This window comes from Puma concolor, chromosome B4, assembly GCF_028749965.1.
Source record: "Puma concolor isolate L17-30 chromosome B4, mPumCon1.1.hap2, whole genome shotgun sequence".
In the NCBI taxonomy this organism is placed as follows: Eukaryota; Metazoa; Chordata; class Mammalia; order Carnivora; family Felidae; genus Puma; species Puma concolor.
In genome coordinates, this window is record NC_141673.1 from 128,969,308 (window position 1) to 128,990,013 (window position 20,706).

Sequence of the window (20,706 nt, forward strand, 5' to 3'; positions counted from 1 at the left end):
TTTTCAAAACCCGAGAGTAGGGAAATTGATACGCTCTTCAGCTTAGGATAAAATAATACAATTTTGCATATTATTATTTTAGGGAAGCTTCCAGGAGGGACAAAAGAACAGAAAGCAATGATTTAAGTCCTGGGGATGTGACATACAGAATGGTGGCTATCGCTAATAATATTGCATTGCATACTGGACACTTGCTAAGAGAGGAGATCTTACAAGTTATCATTAAAAAAACTGTAACTATCTGTGAGGATGGATATTAACTAGACTTATTGTGGCAATCATTTCACAATATATACAAATACCAAATCATTTTGTTGTACGCCTGAAACTAATACGTTATGTGTATTATGCCTCAATAAAATTAATCAATTATACCTCAACAAAAAAAATTTATAATTTAATTTTTAAAAAAGAAAAACAATGATTGGCATCTACAGAGTTCTCTAATTTGCAGTACCAATGCGAACGCCCTCTGGAGAACCAGTGCCCAGACCTATATGGGAACCAACAATTTAGAAAAATCAACTTCCATTATAGTGTACGTCTCATGAGTTCACAGAGGCAGTAGGGATCAGTAACTAAAATTCTCTTGAAAATTATATGCACTTCTGTTGTAAGGTTAGGTTTTCTCCCCCCCCTCCTGTTCTTTCTCATTAAGGATTTTTAAGGCAAGATGATTTTTAATTTCTGAATATCATAGAAACTTATTACTTGCAGATGACAGCAAGGCAGTTTTTGATTTCCATGTCTGACCTTATGAACTCATGCTTTATTCTCTTTCTCTCTTATTGGTTTGAAAATTGCAAATCCTCTGCCTCCCCATGTCCTCAAGTCAAAACAGTCCTGGATAGAAAGTGATTATACAAAGTTTATTCTAAAATCAAAAGTTAAATAAGACCTCCTATGGTTTTTGTTTAGTTAAAAACAACTTACTGAATCCCATTTCTGATTAGGAATTTGAAAGTGCAAAATGCCAACATCCTGTGTTGGGATCATAATTTCCACTTTGCATAGGAAAAATTTGTATCCGTTAGCACTGAAATATAATTTCTCCTCCACCTAAGAATGTCCTTGCCTTTCTCATCCTGGGCCCCTGCTGCTCTTGTAGTGACCACCCCATCTCCTCATCTCCAGCCTTTCTTCTTGTCCTTTCCCTACTCAGCTTACAGAAACCTTATCTTTCAAACCTTCTTCTGCATAGGATACTATTAACCGCTTCCTGCAACAGTTGCATCCCTTGGCCTCCCCCAAAAACCTTCTCCCCTGGTTCTCTTCTAGCCTGTTGGCCTGCGTCTTCTTAGAATTGTTCTTGGGCTTCTTATCCGCCCCTGTACCTCTGCATTCCATCCTTGGGCCCCACCCCTCCCCCACCAACTTCACTCTTTCAGAGAAATGTTTTGCAAGATCATAACTCCAGCCATACCCACGTGCCTTCTGCCATCTTAGCCATCCCTGCTGCACTCTGGACCCGAGGGGTGCAGCGTACGTGTTCGTCTGGATGTCTAATAGCCACGCCAGTCCCAACATGTCCAAAACACTGTCTCCATGATCCCCAGAATGTGCTTCTCTAGAATTCCCCACCTCAGTAATGCTGGTGCCCATCCACTCAGTTCCCCAAGCCAAAAGGGCTCCCCCCCAATCCTCCCTCTTCTTCATCAAGATCTCCAATTTGTCACCAACTATCCCGTTCTGCTTCCTGAGCTGCCCTTAACTTTGTCTTCCTCTCTCCATCCCCACAGCGTTGGTTCAGAGCCTCCTTGCCTTCCACTTGGACTCTTGCAACAAGCCCTTATCACCCTCCTTGCTTCCTGCTCTCCTCCCGCCATTCTTGCCTCACGTACCACCTGCCCCTAAAACACACACCCAATCATAACTCTTGCTTAAATGGGATCTTCTGAATACAATTCCTTGGCTCAAATAGGAAAATTCTTTACCACCTAGACTTTCTCTCATTCCTATCTCATTTCCACCTGTCCACCCTGCCCCAAATACCCTTCTCTCCTCTTTTCTGAACGCGCACTGGTCTTGTCCTCATCTGCCTAGCTCACTCTTTCTCACCCTTCAAGGTTCATTCTGAGCACCACCATCTCCAGAATCCTCCAACAGAGCTAGCTCACCAGGATCAACAGCTCCAGGGATTTATAAGAATCACCTCCTTCCCACTCCCCTCCTCTGCCTCCAGAGGGTGGGATTGGAGATACACAGCTTGTCAGTAATGGAGCGCAGGTAAACATGCAGGTCCTCACAGGTGACAGGGACTGCAGGACTCCTGCTCCTGCTGGAGGCACAAAACCCCAAACACCTCAGCACCCAGCCCAAATAGAACAAAAATCCCAGCCACCTCAATTTGGAAATAGCATGTAGAAATTTGGCCTTCCCAGAATTTACCAGATACACATTACTGACTGCTTTGCTTTTAGAGAATTCTGAGATTCTTGACAAAGATTTTCATGGCAACATGTACCTCTGTGGCTTATCCATTACTTAAAGTGAAATGCCTCCGTTAAATCCTGCACATAATGTCCAATAAACTGATGTTTATTGAGCATCTATAGGCCAGTGCCCAGTGCCTGAGACATGAGAAATAGAGTATAGCCTATGCATTAAATTAAAATCAGCAAGGGAGTACAATTCAAGAAGTATCATCCTACACATGGGTACACAGAAAATGGAGGTGAGTTGTCCATTTATTTCCATACTGGATCCAATCAGAAAATATGATTTGACAGGTAGAATGTCATCAGTTTAATGAATACTTCCCAGAAAGATGCATCTCCTATAGGAAAAGTTACCCATTATAAATTGGCAAACCTAGAAACTAGTTTAAAAATAGCTTAATGGATGGAATCTGCAAGATTCTGCTTTATAAGCAGGAAGTAATTTAGGGAGAAGAATGTTATAGAGATATGCTTGTCCATGTGTTGCTAACACTGAGTCTTTGAGATAATCTAGACACAGGGAGCTTTGTCTGAAGCCATTTCAGGGCTTGCTTAGTTTAGGGTCAGGTGTTGTAAATGTCTATAAGAAATGTCTTCCCAAGTTCTGAGAAAATGAAAACAGTCCAATCACTGCTGCAGGAAGATTGTTTTAAGTTCTTAGGGGCAAAAAAAAAAAGCTTAAATTTTATTACCAGTAAAATTGATGCATTATTACTACCAAGCTGTTTCACTGCAGTTGTTTGTTATTTAAATGAGTAATTTATGGATTAGGCGGTGACTTCTGAGAAAATGCAATGTAGATAAACTGACTTCAATGCTGATCTTCTACCACAATTTAAAGACATTGCTGTTGGGGCGCCTGGGTGGCGCAGTCGGTTAAGCGTCCGACTTCAGCCAGGTCACGATCTCGCGGTCCATGAGTTCGAGCCCCGCGTCGGGCTCTGGGCTGATGGCTCAGAGCCTGGAGCCTGTTTCCGATTCTGTGTCTCCCTCTCTCTCTGCCCCTCCCCCGTTCATGCTCTGTCTCTCTATCCCAAAAATAAATAAACGTTGAAAAAAAAATAAATAAAAATAAAGACATCGCTGTTGTGTTTTTTGCAGAATTGTACAAATATCGAGTGCTTACAAATCTCCTGCGTGGTGGGGCGACTAGAAGGAGGAGAAAGTGCCGTCCTAAAAGTCAGATCACGGTTATGGGCCAAGACCTTCCTCCAGGTAACAACACTGACTCATATGCACACACCCTGCAGGGAACCTCTTCTCAAAAGCTCAGCAGGAAGCTTTTCTAGAAAGGATTTTTAAATGTTGTCATTTTAAAATTTAAAACAAATTGAATTTTTTTCATTTGAAAATTTTGATTTAATTTTTAACTTAAAATTTTTATGAATATTTTTAAGTGTTTCAATTTTAAAACATTTTTAAGAGAAGTGTCTATGAAGGAGTTGAGCCGGTATCAGCCGGTCGTCTTTCCCATCAGCTGAAGACATTATTTTTTCCAGCTTTATTGAGATATTGTTGACATACAATGTATGTAAATTTCAGGTGTACAAGGTGATGATTTGATACACGTATACATTTGGGAATGACTACGACACTGAAGTTAGTTAATACCTCCAACCCCTCACGTAATTACCTTGGCATGTTTGTGGAGGGCAGGTGGTTAACTTTTAAGATCTACTCTCTTAACAGCTCTCAAGAACACAAGACCGTATTGTTAATTATACATCAGATCCTCAGAACTTATTCATCTTATCGCTGGTAGTTTGTACCGTTTGACCAACTTGTCCCCAATTACCCCACCCAGCCCCTGGCGACCACCAATCTGATCTACTCTATTTCTGAGTTCTGCTTTTTTAGGTTTCACATGGAAGTGATTTCACACAGTATTTGCCTTTCTTTGTCTACCTTATTTCACTTAGCATAATGTCCTCCAAGTCCAGCCACGTTGTCACAAAAGACAGGACTTCCTTTTTATGGCTCAGTAATATTCCTTCACCAGATTTGAGGTGAAGACCATTTAAATACCCTGTGTCCCTAAGACCTTTAGACAGTAACTCAGATTCAAATAAATCTCTTTAGCTCACCTCTTTATACCCAGTGCCCAGCACACAGTAGTTCTTCAGTAAATATTAGCCAGTGGGATGATGGTGAGTGTAAGAGCACAGTGCAAGCCACAGGCCCAGGAGGGTCAAAATAGAACCCAATTAAGAAGGGAGAAGGGAGGGGCGCCTGGGTGGCGCAGTCGGTTAAGCGTCCGACTTCAGCCAGGTCACGATCTCGCGGTCTGTGAGTTCGAGCCCCGCGTCAGGCTCTGGGCTGATGGCTCAGAGCCTGGAGCCTGTTTCTGATTCTGTGTCTCCCTCTCTCTCTGCCCCTCCCCCGTTCATGCTCTGTCTCTCTCTGTCCCAAAAGTGAATAAACGTTGAAAAAAAAAAAAAATTAAAAAAAAAAAAAAAAAAAAGAAGGGAGAAGGGAGATTGCCCTAGAAAGTTGCAGTTGTTTAGTGTTCCTACAGTCTGGGTTCCAGCCAGGAGGCATCTCGGTGAAGAGACACATATGTGTGATTCATAGATTCTTCTTCGCTGCTTCGGCCTCTCTGTACTGTGGCATCCCACACTGCTGCAGATAATTCTGCTGGTTGTGTGCATTGTCAAGGTTTTAAATCTCTTTTATACTAAGCAGATTAATTTCTCCGTTTGGAAAGAGCCGTTTATTTAAATGAGACTACTTTGTGACCTTGTTGTTTAGAAAGGATTTAGAAAGGGGGAAATGAGCTAAAATAAAAACCCCACCAAGTCTATACGTTCTTGCTCATATTTTAACTACTAAAAAATTCATTTGGTTCATTGTGCATAGAAAATCAAATGGTAGTGGGGCGCCTGGGTGGCGCAGTCGGTTAAGCGTCCGACTTCAGCCAGGTCACGATCTCACGGTCCGTGAGTTCGAGCCCCGCGTCGGGCTCTGGGCTGATGGCTCAGAGCCTGGAGCCTGCTTCCGATTCTGTGTCTCCCTCTCTCTCTGCCCCTCCCCCGTTCATGCTCTGTCTCTCTCTGTCCCAAAAAGAAATAAAAAAACGTTGAAAAAAAAAAAAAAGAAAATCAAATGGTAGAATCCTGTTGAGTGTAGCTATTAAAATATAGAATTTCATACCTCGGGATTTTCACGTTTTCTGTGATTGAAAATACCTCCATAGTCTCATAAATCTTATTTAATTTAAATAAAAAGAAGATAAATAGAAAGTTAAAGGTATTTTTTAAAAGGTCGTGAAGTTTTTGTTTTTTAACTTAAGGCAGGATTTCTTTTTTTTTTTAATGTTTATTTATTTTTGAGAGAGAGAGAGACAGACCACTGGTTGGGGAGGGATAGAGAGAGAGGGAGACAGAATCCAAAGCAGGCTCCAGGCTCCGAGCTGTCAGCACAGAGTCCGACACGGGCCTCAAACTCCCAAACGGTGAGATCATGACCTGAGCTGAAGTTGGACGCTCAACCGACTGAGCCACCGAGGCGCCCCCCTAAGGCAGGATTTCTTAATCTCAGCATTAATATCTTGGATAATTCATTGTTGTGGGGGGCCCTGGCCTGTGCATTATAGGATGCTTAGAAGCATCCCTGGCCCCTGCCCACTAGATGCCAGTAGCAACCCACACCCCACTTGTGACCACCAACAATGTCTCCAGACATTGGCAATAGCCCCTGGGGGCAAAATCACCCCAGTTTTGAATGCCTAAACCAAGGAGAAGTGCAGTACCCAATTTATTTGATTTTGTTTAAGCTAAACCATTATTTATCCATTCACTCAACAAATATCATGGAGTACCAACTATGCACCAGGCACTGCTTTCTAGTAGCATGTATTTTCCATCAATTTGCTCATGGTCCCTGTACTTTGGGGCTGTTACTTCTGATCTCAGCATTGAGGAGTTGAGAGGAGGAGTCTTGCTGAATTCCCAAGCCCATGTGCTCTCAATGATGACCATCCATCCCTTCTATTACTTTGGGTATCATCACATCCTACTGAAATAAGGGAGAATAACTTCGGTGGAGCAGGACTAAAATCATTACAACACCACAGTCAAGGGAAACATGATTGTTTTCGATGTCATGTGTCAGTTCTGTGATGTTAATCTATTCCAGCAGGAGGACTTCAGAGGGAAAGTTGCATCTTGGGGCTGGGCTCCCAGGTAGGTCAGTAGGTTAAGTGTCCAACTTCGGCTCAGATGACAATCTCACAGTTCATGGGTTTGAGCCCCGCATCAGGCTCTGTGCTGACAGCTCAGAACCTGGAACCTGCTTAGGATTCTGTGTCTCCCTCTCTCTCTCTGACCCTCCCCTGCTCACTCACACACACACACACACACACACACACACACACACTCTCTCTCTCTCTCTCTCTCTTTCAAAAATAAACATTAAAAAAAAAAAAAGAAAATTCCATCTTCATTTTCCTGTTAAGGATGACCCAGTAAGTCTGGAAGAAGTCAGTACCAATTGAGGAAGTTTGCAAACTATAAATATTTACCACAAGCAGAGTCAAACCAGAACAATCTGCAGGGACGTTCTAAAGTCCTATCGGAACAAAGTACCACTTTGATACCAGATACCAGAGAGAGTGGCCCAAGTCACCAGCATTTACCCTCAGCCATAGCCCAAATTTCGGTACCCACCCCCCACCCCAGTTTCTGCTTATTCCTGTCTTGGAATGTGACTGCCAAAGAGGAGTGTTTTATTGCAATCTCTCTCTCCCTCCCTCCCTCCCTTCCTCCCTCCCTCCCCACCCTCCCAAAGAATATACTGTATACTGGAGGTCATGCAATCCAGAAGGAGGTAAACATTTTCTGCCTTCCTAATCCAAACTAGAAAGTTTACAATTCTTGCATGACATGATTTGCTGCATTGTGTTTGTTTCTGTCCACTTGGTGAACGTGCAAACTGGTCAGAAAAAGATTTTATTTAGGTTAATCCTGAATGACACCCTGTCCTGTGACTGTGGCTTAAAACAATCCTTCACAGTGTAAGATTTTACCAGTAAAATCTTTGTCGTCTCACAAGGCTTTGTTTCTGGTAAATGTTGAGAACTTACACATGGGCTGTGTGGTCAAAAACAATTCTTGAGAAGGAATTAAGCGGTGGGAAGGTGGGAAGGAAAGATGTTACTAGCCACACTCTGTATTTAACCAGTTCAAAAGCCTCACTGTCCGTTTGTTACCAACTAGAGGACTTTTATTAGTACCAAGACCATAAGCAAATCATTGTGCGCAAGTGAATAACAGAGGCAGCTAGTGAGCTGAAAACCAGGGTATAAATGACGCAGCCATAACAGGAATAGGGCATTTTCTGAGGATTAACTGCTAGCTGGGGCAGCTTGAAGGTCTGAGATATTGTTGAGGGATATTAACTCCAGCTGCTTTTTCAAGCCTATTGCAGCTACATGAATAGATTGCTATATGGAAGAAGAGATTTTTTGTTTTGGTTTGTTTTTTGAGAGCGATAGCAGGGGAGAGGGGGACGGAGAGGCGGGGGGCAGGAGAGAGAGAGAGAGAGAGAGAGATTGTGCAGAGCCCGATGTGGGGCTCCATCCCACGACTGTGAGATAGTGACCTGAGCCGAAATCAAGAGTCAGACGCTTAAGCAAGAGCCACCCAGATGCCCCATGATTTATTTTAATAATAAGAATAATGGGGGCGCCTGGGTGGCTCAGTTGGTTGAGCCACCGACTTTGGCTCAGGTCATGATCTCACCGTTTGGGAGCTCGAGCCCCGTGTCGGGCTCTGTGCTGACAGCTCAGAGCCTGGAGCCTGCTTCTGATTCTGTGTCTCCCTCTCTCGCTGCCCCTCCCCCACTCGTGCTCTCTGTCTCAGAAATAAACATTAAAAAATTTTTTAATAACAAGAATAATGTAGTTATGTAAAGACCATGGCTGAAAGCATTCACCTTTAAACATGGAATGAATCTGCTCCCAACTATTGTTCACGAATTAAATACTTACCTGCACCATGCCTTTGACTTGCATCCACAAGAGGAGCGAATCTTTGGTGCGCCTAGCTGATCGAAGCCTAATAGCTGACGTTTCTCATTCCTTAGTGCTCCAGAGCATCTTAGAAAAATGGGCAAAAATACATTTTCCTACTGAAAAGAGTGGCAGAAACCTTGTTTTGGAGAATAAAGAGTAGATCAGGGGCGCCTGGGTGGCTCAGTCAGTTGAGCGTCCAACTCTTGATTTCAGCTCAGGTCATGATCCCAGAGTTGTGGAATCCAGCCCCACACTGGGCTCCACGCTGAGTGTGGAGCCTGCTTAAGGTTCTCTCTCTGTCTCTCCCTATGCCCCTCTTCCCTGCTCACAATCTCTCTCACAAAAAGAAAGATAAAAAAATTAAAAAATCACCAAGTGCACACAAAATTTTATTAGCCAGGTTTTCCACATTAAAGAAATTTTTTTTAACTTTTATTTATTTTTAAGACAGACAGAGACAGAGCACAAGCAGGGGAGGGACAGAGAGAGAGGGAGTCACAGAATCTGAAGAAGCCTCCAGGCTCTGAGCTGTCAGCACAGAGCAGGAAGCAGGGTTCCAACTCACAGGCTGTGAAATCATGACCTGAGCCGAAGTCAGACACTCAACCAACTGAGCCACCCAGATGCCCCAAGGTTTTCCACGTTTTAAAAAACACCTCTCACATAAACAAACAAAAAATCCAGCTTTCGGGTAAAATGGAAAAGCCAGGAGACAGCAGCCACCAAAAAAAGAATTTTTTCCAAATGAATAAAGTTGCTTATCCTGGAATGTTAGGGTAGAAACAAAGAAAAAGTCAAAGATAGAGTGACTTCAAGTATTTAAAAGTTTTGCATGGTCTAGCCTATGCTTATCATCTAGAGGAAATGGGGTTTATTAAAGGGAGGGAAAAAATTCAGCCACAGGGGAAAAAAAAAAAGAACTTTGTAAAAAAAAATGTAAACAAAATTATTACAATCCAACCTGATGGACTGGCCGCAAGCAACCCAACACTGGATTATAGGTGGGGAAGTGCTCGTGAATGTTTAATAAACTGCTCTGGGGGAGCGGGAGAAAAGCTCCAATATGTAGCATTTGCTGATTCCCATGGTGTAAATATCCCCACCATGGCCGATTTCAAGCTGCCAACACAATGTCACCAAATACGGAATTGGGAGGTGAGGCTCCTGTACACCATCACGTAGTATTTCCACTCCCAGGTCCAATAGACCTAAATAATATCCAGAGCACAGATACCAGTAAAATATAATAAAATAATTAAGAAATAGTGAGCTTTGAGTGTGTATTACCTTTCTAAAAATATAATTTTCTGAAGGTTATGTATATTTAAACTTTAATAATGGTTCTGTTTAACTAGTGATACTCAAAACTGCTGAAATTTTAACACTCTGCTCTCAAGAGCCTTGAGAGCCAATTACAGCCCAAGACTGGATAGCTGTAATCACTGTCTCAAGTTAAATGGAGGAGAACCACAGAGGCTTACATTCTCAAAATGGCTCTCCTTGACTTGCTCTTAAATATTTTCCTTTGGCTTTAATCAACAGTTAATGTGAGAACCAATTAAACAAACAGACAAAAACTTATGCTGAAAAGTTCTCTCAAAAACGCTATGGCTCTAAGTCTGTGGTTCTTAACCAAGGGGATTTTGCTTCCCAGGGACATTGGCAATAATTACAGATATTTTTGGTTATCACACCTGGGGTTGAGGTGCTACTGGCATCTAGCGGGTAAAGACCACAGCTGCTGCTATACATCCTGCAGTGTTCAGGACAGTCCCGCGTTCAACCCAAATCCTAACAGTACGGAGACTGAGAGAGCCTTCCCGGGTCTTCTGATAAGATGAAATGTGATCAATTCCTTTATAATTTAGTACCAGTCTCTCTCCTAAAACAGTTCCCTCTATCATATAATAAGAGTTTTGTAACTCACTATACCTGCCTTTTGTTCTTCACTCGCAGCAACTGTAGTAATCCTTGTGCTGGATTACTAAACTCCTTTTAGGGACTCTGATGTTCTGCTTTTATTCTAACATCATTGTACCAAGTCTTTTGTTAATAAGCCAAATTCTTTTTAGAACTAAGAAGAGGATGGATTGTTGGGGGGACGGTTAGATGGACAGTTGCATGGATATCTACAAAGATATCAGGATGGATGGATGGATGGATGGATCATTGGATGGGGAAAAATTTATTTAAAGAGAGAAAAAGAAGAAAGAAAGAAGGTGGAATTTTGCTTTGGAAATGGGAGACACTGAAAACAGTGGCTGCCATTGTAACTTCTAAAAGATTTACATGGAATATATTTAAATATATATTTTTAATTTCAGAGAAAAAATGATCCCTATTCTCTTGCATCCCTGGTGTCCTTCAAAGTTAAGAAGATGCCTTATCAAGATCAGCCAGCAAAACTCCCAGAGGGGAGCATAGGAGTAAGTATCTGAAAAATATAGACGCACAATTTCACTGAACTAATCATTTTTTAAATCACTATTCAACTTGTGCTACATTTAAGTGCTCATTACATTAACTTGAGAAACTTGAGAGTGCAGGACTGATACCACTTTTCTTTAAGTTTATTGATTTATTTTGAGAGAGAGAGAGAAAGCAGGGGAGGGGCAGAGAGAGAGGGAGACAGAATCTCAAGCGTGCTCAACGCCGTCAGGGAAGAGCCTGAGGCGGGGCTTGAACTTCCTGAACCATGAGATCATGACCTGAGCCGAGATCAAGAGTTGGATCCTTTATCACCTAAGCCACCCAGGTGCCCCAGACTAGTATCACTTTTTAATCAAGCCATTTTGTTTGAAAGGAGTCCAGATAGCAATGATCATTATAATGAAATTGCCCCGATTGTTTAATTCTGTTTATTTATTTACTTATTTTCTGATTGTTTAACTTTAAGGACAGCATGGTGAGTGAGGTGGGGAGGAAGGAGTCTCTTCCTTAGGGACAGCTGGATGACCTTAGACAGTCATCTTTCCTTTCTAGGCAAAGAACTATAATTTTCACCTGAAAAGAAAAGTACACTATGAGCTTCATTTGAATGAAATGTTATTTTCAAATTGAGGCTATTAAACCTTACTGACAGCCAACTCATACCTGCTGAGTTAGAATCTTCATTTTCTCAAAATCATCAGGGCATCGTGTACCCAGAACAATTTGAGAAGCACTGTTGTGGATGGTATATAAGTTGATACTATCATAATGTGTCTTATCAGCCTAGGTCTTAAATGTAATTACAAAATTTAATCTTTCTATAGCCTGATCTACTTTTAGTCATTTAAACTAGATGAATCCATTGATTAGTGATTTGCAACTCTTGAGTATGCAAAGAAGCATCACTCATGTGACTTTAAAGATAGAAACATGCTAAGCCCTCACCCCAAACATCAGGATTCAGTAGGTCTGGCACTGTGCTTTAAAAGCGCCTGGGTGGCTCAGACAGTTAAGCATCCAACTTGTAATTTCGGCTCAGGTCGTAATCTCGCAGTGGTTAAGACTGAGCCCCACGGTGGGCTCTGTGTTGATGGTGTAGAGCCTGCTGGGATTCTCTCTCTCTCTCTCTCTCTCTGCCCCTGCCCTGTGCTCACTCTTTCTCTCAAAAAAAAAACAAAACAAAAAACCCCCAAAACATTGAAAGCACTGAGAATCTCTAGCATCTAGTCTGGCAGCACGGAGCAAGACCCACATTTCCAATGTGTTTCAAAACACATTCTCTGGGGGGCGCCTGGGTGGCTCAGTCGGTTAAGCGTCCAACTTCAGCTCAGGTCATCTCACGGTCCGTGAATTCAAGCCCCGTGTCGGGCTCTGTGCTGACAGCTCAGAGCCTGGAGCCTGTTTCAGATTCTGTGTCTCCCTCTCTCTGCCCCTCCCCTGTTCATGCTCTGTCTCTCCCTGTCTCAAAAATAAATAAAACGTTTAAAAAAAAAATTGAAAAACAGTTTAAAAAAAAACACACATTCTCCGGGCTTCATCCTGGCTCCGCCCACTCTAAGAAACTTTCAGGAAATCACTCTGCTTCGCTGGGGCTGTTAACCATATTCACCTGAAAGCATTGTCGAGAAGGTTAATAAAATGATGTCTGAGGAGCCCAAGCATTACACCTAGAACAAGGTATTCAAGTCAGTAATAGCAACCCTCCCAAAATGCCTTACCCTCTCCCTCTAGGTTGAGGAAGCCCAAACTGGAAATGTCAAAGTATTTGAGTAAACTTTGGTGGCATTTGAAAGTAAGCACTGCCACATCTTTCTTTATGTGGCTCATCTCTCTTTCCTTAGCAAGATGTCTACCATAGTTTGGATTTATGTTCAACCTAGAAAACAGAGGCTTTGGGTTTTTAATATAGGATGTTCTTCCGAAGAGGTTCAAAGGCTTGTTGCTCTAAGGGAGATAAATCTGGGTCCCTTTGTTTTCTCCGAGCATGTGTTTCATAAAAGAAACATATGTTACAGTCAGTCCCATCAACAGTATTGTGTCTTTCTGCACTGGCCACAGGTGACAGCCTGCTGTTCTCAACCCATCTCAAAAGATCCACAAAATCATCAGATACATGTGCTTCCCCCATCCCCACCACTCCTGTCATTGCATTTTTCAAAAGCCTTGTTATCTGGGGTGAATGATTTACCACATCATGGATATGAAGGTTATTGGGAAAACATTTCGGAATGAAGGTTCTCTGAGGTCTCGCAGATCTGCCCCACCTCACGCTCAAGGGAAATGATTTTCCTGTGGCTTGCTTTGAGAGGACTGGGCTTTGGGCTGGCTGATGTTTTCTTCTAGCAAGTTCTTCTCAAAGGTCCTTCTTATATGGAAAAGAAAGCAGAAGAGAATTGCTTTAAGGCGCTAAATCAGTTGGAATGGGTAGTTGGGAATCATAACTATGAACCCCAATCCCTACTCTGCCATTGGGTAAACCTTCTTGGATACTTTTTTTGTGACGAGACTAGAGACTGGTGGCTTGTTTTCCTAGGCCCTTGTGCGGGTTGATTAGTTTGTTTGTACTTCCTTGGCAACAAGGTCATGATTCAGCCATTTTTTCGAGCCCGGTGTGAGCTTCTTCGAAGAAGAGAGCAATCCCCATTTGCTACCTGCAGGATGTCTGTTTGTGACAAATGAACTCATGAAGCATGACTCTTGCCGTGTTCAGAGGTGAGGGAAAGGTTGCATGAGGCAAGGAATAGACTGAACACAGAGTCATTACAGTGCAGCAGAGAAAAAAACAGGATTCAGTTATTTGAACACTTTGCTTAATAATCATCTTTGGCATTTGTATGTGGTGCCACTAAAGCCAAATTCTATAATTTACATCCAGAAAGGGAATATTATTGTCTAGAAACTCCAACTGTAGTTATTAGAAACTAGTTAATGAAAATCTTTCCTTAAACCTCATACAGGGGTGCCTGGGTGGCTCAGGTCACTATCTTGCGGTTTGAGTTCAAGCCCCGCATCGGCCTCTGTGCTGACAGCTCAGAGCCTGGAGCTTGCTTTGGATTCTTTGTCTCCCTCTCGCCCTCTCCCCCGTCCATGCTCTGTCTCTCTCTCTCTCAAAAATAAACATTAAAAAATATTTTTAAAGAAAAAACCTCACACAGAAACTGTAAATCCATTTCATTGCTAGCACAGCTTTAGAACCTTAAAATAGAGTTATTATATTCAACAATTATTTGTGGAGTTCAAACTGCTTATCTCATAGGGGCCATTGAAATGTTAAAATGTGTGTTCAGCTGGTCCACTTTATGTTATTATTTAATTCTAAATGGCACCATAGGTAGGGTATCTTGGTACATTTAAACCATTCTTGCGACCCCTATGAAGTATGTTTACACAAGATTTTGTGAGACATAAATACAGATGTCAGCATTAATTACAGTTGCAAATACAAGGGAGCTTTTTCCTTCTACCTTGGTATTTTGTCAAATATACAAAAACATATCATAAACGTCAATGATAAAATGTAGGCATATTAAAAAGTTATATATGGTCCTTCAACCGTAATAAAGAACGAGATTTATGACATGATGAACGTAAGATTAAATGTTCCCTACTTAGCATCACTTTAAGAAAGTTTAAATTCCATTTATAATTTATGGATCTCACTTCCTAAGATTGCAGATAATTATAATAAGTGAATTGTTAAAATTTTATACTATTTCTTTAAATAGCTACAGGTTCTTGATAAAGATGAATTGAAACAGTTTGTTGTTTGGTTGGCACACACTTAAGTTTTTCACCCTAAATTTTAAGTACTTCAGTTAGTCAACATTACCCTTCTTTCTTTTATTTTTTAATGTTTTTTTTTAATTGATATTTGAGAGAGAGAGAGAGAGAGACAGAGCATGAGTGGGGGAGGGGCAGAGAGATGGAGAATCTGAAATAGGCTCCAGGCTCCAGGCTACGAGCTGTCAGCACAGATCCCGACACAGGGCTCAAGTTCACAAGCAGTGAGATCATGACCTGAGCCAAAGTCAGACGCTTAACCGCTTACCCGACTGAGCCACCCAGGTGCCCCTGCCCTTCTTTCTGAAAGCAGCTGAAATATATAATCACTTGCATTTTTAAAGGAAACCTTTAGTCCTCAATACACCCTTTCTGCCATCGGACCACCTTCTAGATGAAGGATTCTTACAAGGAGGGGCTTAGGTAATCGGGCAAATCACACCTTTGTGTGAGGCTATACAGAATGTTCTAGAACTGTGTAGTCCAGTATGGTAGCCATCAGCCACAGGTGGATAGTGAGTACCTGAGATGTAGCCACTGTGACTGAAGAAGTAAACTAGAAGTTTGACTTCATGTTAACTCATTTAAATGTAAACCTAAAAACTATAGCAGTCTAAGATTTTTTGTCCATTAAATGCAGCTATATTTTTTTGGTGAGGCTACACTTTGCTTTTACCACTGAAAATCTGGTTTGTTGTTATATGCTGCAAATATCAAATACACACTGGATTTTGGAGACTTTGTTAAAAAGAAAAAGAATTTAAAATGTCTTGTGGAGGGGCACCTGGGTGGCTCAGTCGGTTAAGCATCTGACTTGAGCTGAGGTCATGATCTCACGGTTTGTGGGTTCGATCGAGCCCCACGTCAAGCTCTGTGCTGACAGCTCAGAGCCAGGAGCCTACTTCACATTCTGTGTCTCCCTCTCTCTTTGCTTGGGCTCTGTCTCTCAAAAATGAATAACGTTAAAAAAAATAAAAAATAAAAATAAATAAAATGTCTTGTGGATATTTTTATATCAACTACATGTTGACATAATAGTTTGGATATTTAGGGTTAAATAAATTCTTAAAATTAATGTCTCATCTTTCTTTTTCCTCTTTCAAAAAATTCCTAAGTTACACATGTGGCTTGCATTATATTTCTGTTGGACAGCACTGATCTATTGCAGGGTTATACAAGGTTCCAGTTTGGAGCTGGTGATAATAGCTACAGAGCTCCAGAGAACATTGGGGTGTTAAATAAGTCTTATTTGAAATGAGTGAAAAATTATTACAGTAAATTAGTGTTTAGTCATGACAAACTCTGACAATTAAGACCTATTTTTCTTACTATTTATTTTCCAATGGATAATGTAAGCTTCTTGTGGGCTTATCAAAATGAGCTGCAAGATGAACATAAACAATGAGTAACAAAGCTTCAGTATTTTCCAACATTTTATTTTGTGCCAAGCTTTCCCAAACCATTCTGAAATTTCCATAGCACTGATACAGATTTAAATAAGCTTTGGTCATATAAAAGTAGTCAATTAAGTCTTTCCCTAGTAAGTTTGCCTGTGCAGTTCAAGTTTCTAATTTATACAAAGCATTGAGTTTCACGAAAGGCTGGGCTTTACCTATTTCCACCCACGGATGAAATGCCCCCATTGCCATTTATAGACATGAATATGTCACATGACTCCCTGATCAATGTGTTTTCAGAAAGACTTCTCTTTCCAAGACATGTGTGACTCTTCCAATGACGTGTTACACTTGACTCTTCATCCACCTCTTTCCAGCAACAACCGATGCGCTCTCCTGCCCTGGAAATCTGGAGAAATCCTCTGGGGCAGTGTTGTTGATTTTCCATATTCCCACTGGCCTTGGTGTAGTGACTTCTTGACTAGGCAGCGAAAAGCCTAGATAAGTTTTGGAAAACACCAGGGGCCAAGGAAGGTCTTTGCAGCTGCTCCCATTTTAGATTGAGAAGATTGGTCAGCCTCAGTGCCACATGGATGTCCTAAAGGCAGCTGGCAAGCAAAGCAGAATGCAGGCACAGGAGGAAAGTTTTTGAGTTTGTGTTCTTTTAGAACTCTTTGTCCTTTCCTCCTGGTTAATTACATATGATGATTTACAGGAAATGTACATGACATGTGTAATCTTAACGTTTAAAATACCCAGAGAAGGGGAATGGAGTGGTATTATTTTTTTAATTTTTTTTTAACGTTTATTTATTTTTGAGACAGAGAGAGACACAGCATGAACGGGGGAGGGTCAGAGAGAGAGGAAGACACAGAATCTGAAACAGGCTCCAGGCTCTGAGCTGTCTGCACAGAGCCCGACGCGGGGCTCAAACTCACGGACCGTGAGATCATGACCTGAGCCGAAGTCAGACGCTTAACCAACTGGGCCACCCAGGCGCCCCATGGAGTGTTATTTTTTAAGTGAGCATAATGTTACTGGGAGAAGACTGATGACAGTTTGGGTGATGAGAATTTCAGAATTTTGGAACTGAAAAGGACAGTAGCAATCATCTGGTCTCAGACATTTTTAAGACACTACTGTCAGCATCTTTGGAAGTGAATGCAAACAAAAAGCCAATAGATTTTGTAATTGTACCTATAAGCTGTTCTCTGCTTCAAGAGACTCTAATAAGCATATCCTGTTCAATTTAATATTTTATTCATATTTTTCCATCATTGCTGCAAAAAAAAGTCTTCATATGTAGCATTATTCTTTGTAAGCGACCTCCCTACCTGTTTCTACAGAATGAGAAGTTTATTTTTTTTAATTTTTTTTAATGTTTATTTATTTTTGGCAGAGAGAGAGACACAGAGCATGAGCAGGGAGCGGCAGAGAGAGAGAGGGAAACACAGAATCCAAAGCAGGCTCCAGGCTCTGAGCTGTCAGCACAGAGCCCGATTCAGGGCTTGAACTCACAGACCGCGAGATCATGACCTGAGCTGAAGTCAGAAGCTCAACTGACTGAGCCATCCAGGTGCCCCAAGAATGAGAAGCTTTTTAAATAATAACATCAAAGCCTACAGTAGCCAAGAAACCCAGCAAAGTTGTTAGCTCTTCTCCCAATCCATTGCTTTTTATTAAACTAACAATATGAACAGAATAGTCTATGGACTTTCTTTCAACCCTTTTAGCTGTATTACTGTAAAGTACCTACTAGTAAATTCTGGCAATCTCTAACACATGCACCAAATATAGCCTGAAACTATGTTGTTTCCTCAGTGAAATTAGAGCTCGGGGGGAAGAAACATTTATAAGAAACCCCAGAATTGGCCGTGGCTCCAGATTTTCTCTTTCCTGGGCCACCCTAACTGGCCAGTGAATACATACATGATCAATACCATCCCTGGTAGTTTCAAAATTCTGAAATTCTCATTACCAAAACTGTTTGAGTCTGCTTCCAGTAATGTTATTTCATTTTGAAAGATCACCTCATGTCCTTCCTCCAAACACTTTAAGAGGAGGATTGAGCACTGACTTCATAGGTATTAGATGTAATTTACTAAGGGAAAAGAATATAAAGGGAAGTGATTCAGAAGTCATCAGTCCCTATCTTGCTCATGTTGCCATATACATGCAAAGGATTGTTTTAGAGTAAGTCACTTAGGCTGCAGAATCCAGGTGGCATTGTGACTGCTTTCAGTCCTTCAGTGCATCATTTCTTCACATGCCGTGTGTCCTGTCCTTAGACTGCAACAAGCAGGGCGAGGGTAATCCCATCATGGTCATGGAATTGTTGCACTTCCTGCTGATGTGTTGGATGAAATAGGGACTGTGCTGGCAATGGGCATTAACGGGCAAAGGAGGAAGGTATAAATGGTGAGGAGGTTATGGCCAGCCTTTTCCTCACTGAGAGCAGGGAGCAAGTCCCTGGCACTAGTGAGCATGTGGAATGACTAGCAGTCTCACTACTGTTGATGCCTTTGTTTGGTCTGGATATCAATGGTACTTGGGACCGGAGAATTGAGAGAATTAAGTCATCAGTACGTCCGCTGCATAGGGGAAATGGACCAAGATGAAGGAGCAGTGAAAAGCCTAATAAGCTGAGAAAACCAGAGGCAGGATGCTCCAATCTAGTTAAGAAGGCAGAGGAAAGAGGTGATCATGGTCAGGGCCCAATACTTGGGTACAGGCTATGAAAACACGCATACATTTCCAGCCAAGACACATTCCAGAGCCACCAACCTTTGCTATGAGTCCATCATCTCTTGATTAGTGGGTTAGAGAATTGTGACCTAGAGGTCCCAAACATGTATCAGAACTGGACCTATGATCCTTCCAACCAACACAGTTAAAACGAGGAGCACTCTGCCTGGTTTAACTGAGGCAGTACTTACTTCTCTCTAAAACCAGATAGACCTGCCTGGATGAATAACATTTCAGATCCAAGAACATTTTCATTTCTATTTTCTTTGGCAGAGGTGTTAGCAGCGTGACTGGGTCTCTTGGTTTTGTCTGGGGGTCTACAGCTTCTTTGCCGTCGGGGTCTCCAAAGACACATTTCAACGTTTATTTATTTTTGGGACAGAGAGAGACAGAGCATGAACGGGGGAGGGGCAGAGAGAGAGAGGGAGACACAGAATCGGAAACAGGCTCCAGGCTCCGAGCCATCAGCCCAGAGCCCGACGCGGGGCTCGAACTCACGGACCGCGAGATCGTGACCTGGCTGAAGTCGGACGCTCAACCGACTGCGCCACCCAGGCGCCCCTCCAAAGACACATTTCCCCAGCACATGGGCAACAGGGGAGAGGCTTCTGCTCATGGGGGAGTGGAGGGGTGGTTCATGGACACTGAGCATGCAGTCCTGCTGGGAAGGTCTCCTTTTCCTCCAAATTTCCTTGCAACAGTGGGGAATGAAATGAGTTCTAATAGCAACCGAAAACTGGATCTAGGATTGAAGGCAACCCCAATGCATCCAGACAATTAGCATTCACTTTGCTTACTTCCATAAACTCCAAGATGGCTAGTGAGGCTGTGGGCCATCATAAACACAGAAGCTAGAGATAAAGAGGTGGTGGCATTAATTAGTTGTGTGACTCACTTAGCTCCTCTGGGACTCAATCTTCTCATCAATAAAATGGCGGGGGGTGGGTAGTGGTGGTTATATTAGGTGATTTCTAATCTTTTTTGCACATTCAACAGTCCAGTGGATCCAATTCAACTCACTTCTCAGTGAGGTTAGCCCAGTTCTGTAGAGAAATGTGTGTGGACAGACTTGGCCTTTCATAGGGTCAATGGCAGTCATTACTGCCACAAAAGGTCCAGCCCAATTTAAGGTCATTCCTTTTCACCTTGTTGGTTCTCAGTCTTGATCCACTTCAATTCCATTCCAGGGTTTCTGGGCTGTTCTAAGCCAAACACCCACCAAGTGTCTGTAATTAGATCTTCCATTCAACCTAGGAGACCTCAGAATGTGCTGTTTTTTAAGAGTTTATGTTTGAGTTCTGTAGACATTCAGATCTCCCCTAGGATGATTTCAACTATTATATGGATCTTTTCAGAACTACTCCCAGTATTGTATGGTAATTACTACTTTATTTCACCCAACAGTTTTCAAATTTGAGGTCATTTGCTTTATTTTCCATTTCAGATTAAGACATCAGTTATCTGGGCAACCCCAAATGTTTCCTTCTCAATCCCATTATGGGTAATAATACTAGCAATACTTCTTGGATTATTGGTTCTGGCCATCTTAACCTTAGCTTTATGGAAGGTAAGTTTATTTATTTTGTTTTTCTTTTTGAGTAGAGAGGTCACTGAGGGGATTTACAAGGATACACCTAGTGATTTGAAAAGACAATGCCAGAGGCACGATTTGGGGATTTTTAACAGACATAAAGGGAAAATTGTGTCTTGTTTGTCTTGGCAAACTTACTATGCCTGTGTAGCTGACATTTAAGAAGACCCAGAGTGTTTAATGCTGCTTTTATCTGGAGATTTCTTGTAAATAAATACAGAGAAAGTTAGACTTTCTTAGCTAAGACCTGTGATCTTCTTTCCAATATACTTGTGGTGAAAATGTTACTGTGAAGCCTTCTTTTTCTTGTTTAAT

The 20,706-nt window shown here is 41.9% G+C and overlaps 1 protein-coding gene across 1 annotated transcript in view; it reads left to right on the plus strand.

Moving 5' to 3' along the window:
- Nucleotides 1-20,706, plus strand: part of ITGA8 (integrin subunit alpha 8) — a 190,294-nt gene that overhangs the window by 165,394 nt on the left and 4,194 nt on the right. The window contains exons 27-29 of the mRNA XM_086714858.1: nt 3,540-3,653; nt 10,773-10,874; nt 20,245-20,367. Coding sequence (XP_086570984.1) covers nt 3,540-3,653; nt 10,773-10,874; nt 20,245-20,367 — 339 coding nt within the window. The remainder of the gene's footprint in view (nt 1-3,539; nt 3,654-10,772; nt 10,875-20,244; nt 20,368-20,706) is intronic.